This window comes from Cotesia glomerata, linkage group LG3 (assembly GCF_020080835.1).
Source record: "Cotesia glomerata isolate CgM1 linkage group LG3, MPM_Cglom_v2.3, whole genome shotgun sequence".
Lineage (NCBI taxonomy): Eukaryota > Metazoa > Arthropoda > Insecta > Hymenoptera > Braconidae > Cotesia > Cotesia glomerata.
In genome coordinates, this window is record NC_058160.1 from 19,230,133 (window position 1) to 19,242,202 (window position 12,070).

The following is a 12,070-nucleotide window of genomic DNA, read 5'->3' on the forward strand; positions in this document are numbered from 1 at the left end:
AAAAAAAATAATGCACCGTGTATCCAGCCAAGTGCACGATAAAAATACAAGTCCGGCAATTTTCTGGTACGGATGGCACGGAATTTCATACAAAAAATTAAATATAACGAGTATCCAGCCAAGTGCTCGATAAAAGTGCAAGCCCGGCAATTTTCTGGCACGGATGGCACGGAATTATATATAAAAAATTTAATTAATTAATTGAATGCTGAGTATATGTTATTAATAATGGCGTTTGAATTATATTCAAGCTATTTATCAGCACCAATGGCCCAGGATAACTCAAAAAAAAAACAAAATGCAACGAGTATCCAGCCAAGTGCTCGATAGAAATACAAGTCCGGCAACTTTATATAAAAAAATTAATTTAATCAATTAAATGACGAGTATTTGTTGTTAACAATGGCAAGTTAATTAAATTCTACTCATTTATGAGCACAAATGGCCCAGGGTAATTCAACAAAAAATAAAATTTACCGAGTATCCAGCCAAGTGATAGATAAAAATACAAGTCCGGCGATTTCTTGGCACGGATGGTACGGAATTTTTTATTAAAAATTGAATATAACGAGTATCGAGCCAAGACCTCCGAAGAAATACAAGTCTGGCAATGTCCTGGCACGGATGGCACGGAATTTTGTTTAAAAAAATGAATTAATTTATTAAATGCCGGATATTTGTATAAATATAGGCGTGTTAATTATATTCAACCTATTTATGAGCACCAATTGCCGAGGGTAACTAAAAAAAAATAAAATACAACAAGTATCCAGCCAAGTGCTCGATAGAAATACAAGTCCGGCAATTTTATAGAAAAAATGTAATTAATTTATTGGATGCCGAGTATTTCTTATTAATAATGGCGTTTAAATTATATTCAACCTATTTATCAGCACCAATGGCCGAGGGTAACTCAAAAAAAAAAAATAATGCACCGAGTATCCAGCCAAGTGCTCGATAAAAGTCCAAGTCCGGCAATGTCCTGGCACGGATGGCACAGAATTTTGTTTAAAAAAATGAATTAATTTATTAAATGCCGGATATTTATTATAAAAATAGGGGTGTCAATTATATTCAACCTATTTATGAGCACCAATGGCCTAGGGTAACTCAAAAAAAAAAATAATGCACCGAGTATCCAGCCAAGTGCTGGATAACTCTAGGCCATTTGTGCTGATAAATTGGTAGAATATAATTCACACATCTTCATTTACAACAAATAATCGGCATTTAACTAATTACATTACATTTTTCATAAGAAATTCCGTGCCATCCGTGCCAAGATCATGCCGGACTTGTATTTTTGTCGGGCACTTGGCTGGATACTTGTTGCAATAAATTTTTTATGAGTAACTCTAGACCATTTGTGCTGATAAATTGGTGGAATATAATTCACACATCTTTCTTAATAACAAATAATCGGCATTTAATTAAATAAATTAAATTTTTTATATATAATAGCCGCACTTGTATTTCATTGAGCACCTGGCTGGATACTTGTTGGATTAAATTATTTAACGAGTAACTTTAGGCCATTTGTGCTTATAAATTTCTAGAGTATAATTTACTCACCATTATTTATAACAAATCAGCGGCATTTAATTAATTTAATTAAATTTTTTATATATAATTGCCGTACTTGTATTTTTATCGAGCAGATGGCTGGACACTTGTTGCATTAAATTATTTTGCAACGGGTGTTCTTCCGCTCATTGGCCCCTTAATTAATTTAATAGAAATAAAACAATACCTAGCAAAAATGATTCTAAATTAACAAGGGCGCCACCAGGATTTTGTATCTCGATTCCTGGAACCGGAAACCAGAGCTGAGCTTATAATCTACAGGGAGAGAGAGTGGAGGAAGGTGGTCTGAAAGAAATAAATTTTTATTTAACAAAAATGACCGGTATTTATTTAACAACAAAATATGATAACTCGTGCCCTTGCACGTACACCGCTCACTTACAACTAACTTAACACTACCGCTTATAACTACCGGAGGATTTCGGGCTAAAACCGTCGCCTCAACTCAGTGCTAGTCCTCTACTCGGCAATTCATCAACAAGTAGGGATCGTCCAAAAAATTCCTAATCCTGACGGTACCCTCTTATGGAGCGTCTATACCGCAGTTTCTAACTTACTGCCGCTGTACCCCACTTGGCGTCTATACAACGGCTTCTAAGATTTCCCGCCCCGGAGTCAGATGGACTCAAGCGTGCTCAACGTGCCTCTTGAGCGGTACTATCTCACACACACATTACCCACGCGTCTCCACACACATATCCCGCTCACACACACAACTGACTCTACTTTACTTTTATTTTCTGGATTACAAAATTACTCCAAAAAAGTCAACGTTCAATTCTTACTAAAATTATTCAGTCATTAGCTCGAGATTAAAATCATAAACAATTTTCACAATTAATAATTACTACTTAAAATTTCCGACTTAAAAATCGACGCCTAAACTTATTTCAAAATTACCACGAGTTTAATACTCAGCACATTGTATAATCCTCAGAATATTCTCTATAAAATTAACTAAATTTCTCGGACGTAATCCACACTGATAAGTAGTTTTACAAAGAATTTTACCGGAATAATGGTATTAAATTTTACTTATTATAATTTTCACAGGCTTCAATTTCAATATAAGATTCAACCACGTGGAATTTCTGACTAGACAATTATTATTATTGTTATTGTCGACTGAATAATTAATTAACAACAATTTTATCTCGATGTAAAAATAAATTCCGAAAATCATCCACGGTTAATTCGATCTCAATTGCGTCGAAACTCAGTAGCCGATTCTCAATACTTAATTTTCCAAATAATAAAATAGTTTCCAAAATTATAATACGATATCAATATTTAATTCAAGATAATAAATAGTCTTAATAAAAGATAATTCAATTGTTGTAAATAGTAATAATAATACAGTTGTTAATTTTACAATTTATTGCGTAATAAAATTCACAAGGAATTTGCGCGCTCAAAATGGATGCCGGCGTTCGTTACCGCGTAGCACGTTTTGACCTCGGGTACCGAATACTATGTCGTGTCGATTGGAACCTTCTCGGTGTTCAGAATTTAATTAATATAAAATATATTTATTTAAACCAATCTCAAGATGTTAATAATTATTAACCAACTGTATTAATAAAATTAATTATTCACGACTTGCAAACCCAAGAGGTCTAGAACATTCCTCGGGTATAAACCCCCAGGAGGAACGCTCCCAGCAATTAACGAATCAATTCAATTAAATAATTAATTATTATTGAGCAAAATTATTAAACAATTGAACTATCCAAACTTGAATAAATAAAATGAGAAGTAGTGTATTTGATGAGCCGGGTATATGGCCCCAAGGCTCATCATTACCAAAGTCCAATACCTGGTGTAAATTTGGTTGAAGAAACTCTATGGTTGATACTCGCTTCCTTCTTTGGACTTCTTGATGTTACTCGTTCCAACACTTTACTACTTCTCCGGACACCACGCATGGCTCGTCTATATAACGACCCCAAAAATACCCCCTCCTGCTCTCTCTCTAGGCCCGAAGATCGATGCGCTCAAATGCTAGTCGAAAAGTTATCGATCTCTGGCGACTTATCGATTAAGGGTAATTTACCCTGTTACAATTTAATGAGCAACTTTAGGCCATTCGTGCTTATAAATTGGTTGAGTATAATTTACTCGCTATTATTTATAACAAATCATCGGCATTTAATTAATTTAATTAAATTTTTCATAAAAAATTCCGTGCCATCCGTGCCAAGAAAAGCTGATTTCAAATCAATGATTTAATACCCTAATGGAATGCACCTGTTGAAGGTAGATTGTTACTATTGGAGTATTTTTTTTCAAAAATGTTAATTGTTTCCTTTAAATTACTAAGTCATAAAAAAATAAATTGTTTATAGTGAAAACAACTTAAAAATGTTTATAACAACATAAAATAATAGAAATTATACACTCACTTTTTTACTTCCAAATATGAATGGTACCTTAAAATTCTAATCGATTAAGTTTTATATAAATTCACTCTAACGTTGTTAAATTTTTTACACTCCAAATACAATATTACACTATTTTACATGTTTATAAAGAGTATTTATAAATCATATTTTCTTCGTAACGGATTCCGATAATCTACCGATTAGTATTATCATTATTATTATTATTATTATTATTATTATTATTATTATTATTATTATTATTATTATCGTTGTAATTTTTTGCACTCCAAATTCATCAATAAACTGAACAAATTTTTTATTCACATCACTATTAAATTATTTATTGCATAATTATTTTTAAATTTTATAAATAAATGATTAATATTTTATTTCACAATTAGCGTGATTATTTATTGGAGTATTATATTCCTCGTGTTATGGAGTACGTATTAGCTGGACTTATAAATGTAAAACTTATACGTTCACTATGAGCCCTTTAATGCTATGAAAAATTATTTAAGGCAGAAATGCGCATGTATGCGCCATCTATTAGATTAATGCTCAACAATTAGAATGGCCTGTTTTATCAATTTTTAAGCGATAAGCTTAGTCGCAAGTAGGTAGCACCGCTTGGCATTTTTATCCATCATGAACGCCCCTTTATCATTTCCCATAGCATATCTTTAGTACGGCAGGTTCACCAACCTTACAATTCAAAAGTTCCTACTACCTTCTGCATTTTGTCCCTCCCTCGAGAGTTATTGAACAAACAAAACTAAACGATAATGGCGGTAAGACCTTTATTATATTTTTATTATTAATATTAATATGTTACTTATTTTACGTCACATTCAATATCCTTCACAAAAATTTATCAATAAATAACGTTATATTATGATGACAATTTAGACTAGCGTAATTATGAGAAATAACTCATAAATGTTCGTTAAGAATAAATGTTTGGTTACACCTTTCACAGATTTATATAAATTTTTTATTTGTCGGTACATTTTTATTCAGACAGTAACAGGTGGTTTAATAATTGCTCAAAATAGTTCAAATTCATCTATTGATTTTTGATTCATAAATCGACAGATCGAGATATCTTGCTTTTTTTATTTGCACCCATTTTTTTTATATTTGTTACAGAAAATTTTAATTTTTAGCAATCTTTGTAGAAAAATTTTTATACTCGATCAATTTCACTTGGTTATTCATAATAAAAAAAATGTAATTTCTTTTCTATTTCATACAACAAAAAGTTAAATTTTCGATGTAGAAATGGTAAAAAATTTCTTTTAACTACCAAACAGCCTAATATACTCATTTTCTCTTTTACTTATATATCTTTCAATGGTTAGATTTTTATATTAAATGCAATATAAATTATACATTCATTTTGATTATTTAGTATTAATTAAATAAATTTCTTAAAATAATGAATTGAGTTTTTTTTTCTTTGTACAGGCCGTAGCAGCAGCAAAAGCTCTCGAAGTACGAGAAATAACAAGGATTGAGCGAATTGGGGCTCACTCTCACATCCGAGGTTTAGGATTAGATGACAGCCTTGAAGCACGACATGTAAGATTGAATACAACGTTGAAACCAGTTCAAAATTAAAAAATAATAATTATAATTATTTATGATAAATTAATCAATATTTTCCTGATAATAGGTTTCTCAGGGCATGGTGGGTCAGGTCACGGCTCGACGAGCTACCGGTGTGATTTTGGAAATGATTAAAGAAGGAAAAATAGCAGGCCGCGCTGTATTGCTCGCCGGACAACCAGGTACTGGTAAAACAGCTATCGCTATGGGTCTTGCTCAAGCTTTAGGTCAAGATACGCCCTTTACATCGATGGCTGGATCAGAAATTTATTCATTGGAGATGGGTAAAACTGAGGCATTGACTCAGGCCATTCGAAAATCTATCGGAGTGCGAATAAAAGAAGAAACGGAAATAATAGAGGGTGAAGTCGTTGAAATTCAAATTGATAGACCAGCTACTGGAGTTGGAGCTAAAGTTGGAAAACTAACTCTCAAAACAACTGAAATGGAAACGATTTATGATTTAGGTAACAAAATGATTGATAGTTTGATGAAGGAAAAGGTACAAGCAGGAGATGTTATAACTATTGATAAGGCAACTGGAAAAATTAACAGACTCGGACGTTCATTTACACGTGCACGAGATTACGATGCAACTGGATCACAAACAAGATTTGTTCAATGTCCAGAAGGAGAATTACAAAAGCGTAAAGAAGTTGTCCATACTGTTTCATTACATGAAGTTGATGTTATTAACAGTAGAACTCACGGATTCTTGGCGCTGTTTTCTGGAGATACAGGTGAAATAAAATCAGAAGTACGAGAGCAAATTAATGCTAAAGTTGTAGAATGGAGAGAAGAAGGTAAAGCTGAAATAGTACCCGGAGTTTTATTTATTGACGAAGTTCACATGCTTGATATCGAATGTTTTTCATTTCTTAATCGTGCTCTGGAAAATGAAATGGCACCTATTGTAATTATGGCAACTAACAGAGGGATAACTCGAATTCGAGGAACCAACTATAAAAGCCCTCATGGTATTCCGATTGATCTTTTAGACCGTATGATTATTGTTCCAACTAGTCCTTATCAAGAAAAAGATCTCAAAGAAATTTTGAAAATTCGATGTGAGGAAGAAGATTGTGAAATGGCTGATGATGCTCTTACCGTTCTGACTAGGATTGCCTTAGAAACATCGTTGAGATACGCTATTCAGCTCATTACTACTGCATCGTTGGTTAGCCGTAAAAGAAAAAGCACAGAAGTAAGTTTATCAAGCTCTATTTATTATTGTTAATTTTATGCAAATACTTATTAAATATGTTTACAGGTGAGCATTGAAGATGTAAAACGAGTTTATTCTTTATTCTTGGATGAAAATAGATCGACGCAATTTTTAAAAGAGTATCAAGATGACTTTCTATTTAATGAATCTCGTAAGTATTGATTATTTTATTTTATATATTTAATATTTTTTATCATAGAAATTAGCTGCATATACTCTTATAAACATATTTTATAGATAAATAATCCCAAAAAATATCACTTTACAAAGTACTTATAGGTTTTTTTTTTTTTTTAATTTAAATATTGTGTTTCTAATTAAAATTTTCTTTTCATTTTTTTTTTCTAGAGTGATAAATAACGTAAAATTACAAAACAAATATTCGAGTATTTTTTAAGCCATGACATTGAATTATATCTCAAAATATCTTTCAAATAGAAAAATTGATTTGGAATCAATTGAAATGATCGTTTCTTAGAGTTTCATATAAACGTAATTTTTTATTATCAAAAAATTATTTCTTAATGTTATTACATCTTTTACTTTGTAAATGGAAACTTATACAAAATTCACTGTTTCGATATAAATAATCTTGACTCGTTAATATATTATTTTAGCAGCCGAGCAATCTATGGAGATCGCATAGGGAAGATAAAAACAGCGTAAGAAAAAACATTGGTTCACTTCAATATTTTTATTTTCAATATCTATTAATTTTTTATTTTCAAAAATAAGTTGCTTATTACCAAGTCCATTTTTTAAGTATTTGTATTTAGATAAAAATAATAAACAATTCAAAGAAATTTTTTTGGTTTAATTTTATTAACGGTTCGATAAATCATGTAACAGTTAATTTCAATTAAAATAAGTAAATAGTTTTCCTCCAATCTTTTAGTTCTAATTATTAAAAAAATTAATAATAAAAATAAATATTCAAATACTTTTCCACTAAGCACATAGTATATTACACACCTAGGGAAGTAAAGTAAGAAATGTCTCAGATCACATGTTTGTTGACCTCGGCTTCGCCTCGGCCAACAATTACATGTGATCTGAGGCTTTCTTATTTACTTCCCGTGGAGTGTATACTATTTTTTTGCTCGACGAAGGCAGAAAGGGGCAACTTCGTTTAGCGCAGCGGGCCGAAAGTTGACGCTTTCTGCCCGTCGAGCAAAAAAATAAATTTAAATCTTGTGTATTCTTTTTTTTGCTGTAACAAAAAATCCCATAAGGTTATTATTTATTATTAACTCAAATTTTCTAATAAAAATTATTTTCAATGAATAATACCTGTGATTAACTTGATACGTCCTTCAGAGTTATGTACAGCATGATGCTGTTTATCATTTAATGTGAAGTCATACTTATATTTGTCCTTATATGTTGGTAAAGGAATCACTGTAGATGATACAGGAACCATAACTAAGTTGTAAAAGATCACATTATTTTACTTTAAGTAATGAGTAACTTTATTTTTATTAATATTTTAGGCCATTATTCAAAATAGTTCAAAAAAATATTGTATTGACCAAGATCGTGGTTAATTAACTATAATCAAAACTCACGCGCCAATATTATTATCATACCGTTATTTGTACTTCATTTTAATTTTAATCTTGTAAATAAACTTTTTTATTACAAGTAATTGATTAATTTTTGATTTGGATGTTTCTTAATTATTCATTATGATCAACGGAACTTATGTTGAATTCTTTCAACATCCGGTAAATTATATGTAGTTGTATCGAGAACATTATTTATACACTTTTAGTTGAAAAATATTTAAATTTAAAATGTATTCACCATTATAAACATGGTATTTTTGAATCTTAATAATAATAATAATAAATCTATAAATGTGTTTACTTACTGCGTTCAAATATATTATCCTGATTTCGTTTATAAATCATTGGTTTCGCTAGAGATTCCGAAATTACGAATGATAGAAAACAAAAAGAACAAATTATTTTGAACATTTTCAAATTATATGTTCAATTAACTTTTAATATTTGAGAAATAAAGTTTTCAAAACCACTTAAGTAATCTTAACAATTATTGTGAAGCATACGTCTTTTTTAATACTACAAGTATAAAATACATTGCCTACTTATACAGCAAGAATAGAGAAAACTTTACTCACGCGCGTTCGGGGAAAGTTTAAAGTTATTTCGCAAAATCTTTTACGCTCATTTGACATTAAGAGAAAGTACAAAAAAAATTATGGATAGAATTAAGAGTAACAATCACAAATTACGATAATTAATAATGTGTGTAATATTTACAAATTTACTATACTTATTTATTCGTTAGCACAAGCATGTTTAATAAAACTAGACTAAAAAGTGAAAGGACTAACTTGATTAAAAACTCAATATTTAGTTGAATATAAGTAGAAATATTTAATGTGATTCTATTCTTAGAGTTAAGAAAAATTTTCAATGAGATGAATATTTTTTTTTTATTAATGTTCCTAAAAAATTTTAGTTTTATTTTAATTCATTGTTTCAATTATATTTCTTTGAAATAAATTTTATAAAGTCTAATTATTGCATTGGTCTTAGGATTAAACTTTTATGGAATTTTACAATCATATACCTAAAGGTAGTTGTAGCGTGATAAGCATTTCAACAGAAAATTATGAAATTTTTTTTATTGAAAGATAAATATATTAATAATTCACTACCAAAATTTCAGATCAATTGACCGCACCATTTTTGAGTAATTAATTTTCGAAATTGTATCTTTTACACGTAGAGGTATAGAGAGATGGTAAAGTTAGTATGAAATCTTCCATACCACTCGAGTGGGCCAAAGATTTCATACTAACTTTATCATCTCTCTATACCGTTACGTGTAAAAGATGCAATTTCAAAAATTAATTACTCAAAAACGGTGCGGTCAATTGATCTGAAATTTTGGTAGTGAATTATTAATATATTTATCTTTCAATAAAAAAAATTTCATAATTTTCTGTTGAAATGCCTATCACGCTACAACTACCTTAATAAATCGAGTAAAGTTAGTGCGCACACTTTGTAATATTGCTAATATGATATTTTAAACAAATTTTATTAAGATTGATTAAGAATTAAAACTACTAATAAGATGAAAAATTATTTTTTTTCTTTATTCCATTGTTGAAAAAAATTTTTTTTTATAAAATATCAAAATTATATAAATATTTCTAAAGCAACAATATTAAATAGCTATCGGTTCCAAACAAATTAAATTGCAAATGAAAAAACGATTTTTCAAATTTCATACGAAGCGCAATCTGAAATAAGAAACAATTATTCGATCATTTTTATACTGTATTTTATCATGATTTGAATGTAATATCTTTTATATATATATATATATATATATATATATATATATATATATATATATATATATATATATATATATATATATAATAGGGTAAGTTGAGTTCCACTTTTAACAAGGGCTGCGTTTGGGCATTTCCTGAGATATTTTTGTGAGTCGATGTATTTGATTTTCATAGAATTTTTTAACAGAAGCTTAGTTTGGGCATCTCCGGTGAAAATTCAAAATTTGGCCGAAAGTGCCCAATTAAATCTCCTGATAAAAATCCTATAAATAATCAAATGAATCCTCTCACCCCGAAATATCTCAGGAAATGCCTAAACACAGCTGCTGTTAAAAGTGGAACTCAAAAGTCCAATTTTAAAAGGTTCTCCACGGAAGTTACATTTTGGCACACCCTAATATTATTTATATATATATATATATATATATATATATATATATGCTATATATATATATATATATATATATATATATATATATATATAATATTATGTATATATTACACACGATCAAGACCTTCATACCTTTTTTGCAGAGTCAATCAGCCACGACGCCGTTTGTATGACGTAATGTGATCATACCGTGACAAATTATAAATACATTTATTGCAAACATTATATATTCTTGGTAATCTTTGTTGTAGGCACCCAGAGATGTGTGACAACATTGAAATACTTAAATACTATTCATAAATACTCAGTAAATATTTATCAATTATGATATAAAATTTCTTACTCGAAGGCTGAAAATATAAGAAACATTTTTTTCAAAAGTTTTTTTGATAAATAACAAGAGATTAACTTTTTATTATACAAATTGGCTTATCGATTACTTCTGAATCGATCTTCGTTAGATAATTAGTTTTGAAGTTATTAACAATGAGTTTCTTTTAAAAAATTATTCAAGCATTCGATAAATATACGAAAAAAAAATTAGGAAAACGATTGACCCTAAAACCCAGTTAGCATCCAAGTCAGAAAGATTTCAGTATGAAGTCTTTTAAAAAACTTCTTATAGAAGTCCTAATGTGACGTCTTAAGGAGCTCTTTTTTACGAGGTCAGAACTAAGAGCTCTTAATGAACTCATAAGTTTGGAGTCAATTTTCTGACATCTAACTGAGTCCCTTTTTTGGACTTCTTTTTGAGTTGCGTATAATGAGCTTATAGACATTATAAACAAAAACACAAATTTCTTTTTAATATAAAGCTGTCAAAATCTTATTCATTTTTCATTTATTACTTTCCTGATTGAGAAATTAAATTGAAAATGATTAAAAATAATTCGAATTAAATGATTTAAAACAATTTGAATAGATTAATATATAGATATACACTTGGCATATGTTAACTAATTTCTCTTAATCCAGGTTAATTAAATTTTTCAGAAATTTTAAATTATATTATGAAGTAATAGGTAATAATGTTAAAACCTGGTTCGTAATCAAACTAATTTAGATAAAATAATAAAATTGGATTCTAATCTGAAAAAATTATGTGCTTTCTACATTTAAGGAGTACTTTGCATGTATCAATTTTAAACATTTTATTCGAATTTAACGATATCTTATAACTATATACTTATTAATTATTGTTGAATTTTTAATATTCATTAATTTATCTATTAGATTTTATATTGTGAAAAGTAAACAAAATTTATATAGACTATTTAAAAAAATATTACAGGTAGACTTTTGAATATTTTTTAGTATATAAATATTCGTAAAAGTTACTTTTTCTCTATCAATACACAGTATCAAATAGAATAAATAATATAGACAATGATCGCAACATTTCATCACTATATAAACTTAGCTTATAAGAATAATGAGATGTGTAACGACATATCGTTTGAACAGCGTAGGGGCTTAGGTATCGATCTAGCACGCGCGCGACTCGGGTTCGAATCTTAGTTACGGCAATTGCGATTTTCACTTTCTCTCTT

At 29.2% G+C, this 12,070-nt stretch overlaps 1 protein-coding gene across 2 annotated transcripts; it reads left to right on the top strand.

The window, feature by feature from the left end:
* Window positions 1-4,651: 4,651 nt before the first annotated feature.
* Window positions 4,652-7,755, top strand: LOC123261527 (ruvB-like 2). Of its 2 annotated transcripts, none has more exons than XM_044723171.1 (5): window positions 4,652-4,756; window positions 5,433-5,546; window positions 5,641-6,777; window positions 6,844-6,949; window positions 7,416-7,755. In XM_044723171.1, exons 1-5 carry the CDS (start codon window positions 4,751-4,753, stop codon window positions 7,442-7,444), a joined length of 1,392 nt encoding a protein of 463 aa, XP_044579106.1. In that variant the 5' UTR covers window positions 4,652-4,750; the 3' UTR covers window positions 7,445-7,755. The 2 variants fall into 2 exon arrangements, with proteins under 2 accessions (XP_044579106.1, XP_044579107.1); XM_044723172.1 differs by having other exon boundaries at window positions 7,419-7,755.
* Window positions 7,756-12,070: the final 4,315 nt, after the last annotated feature.

Coding starts and splice junctions, on each gene's coding strand:
- LOC123261527 (XM_044723171.1), top strand. Junction 5,547..5,640: donor ACAGCCTTGAAGCACGACAT/GTAAGATTGAAT, acceptor TCCTGATAATAG/GTTTCTCAGGGCATGGTGGG. Junction 6,950..7,415: donor CTTTCTATTTAATGAATCTC/GTAAGTATTGAT, acceptor ATATTATTTTAG/CAGCCGAGCAATCTATGGAG.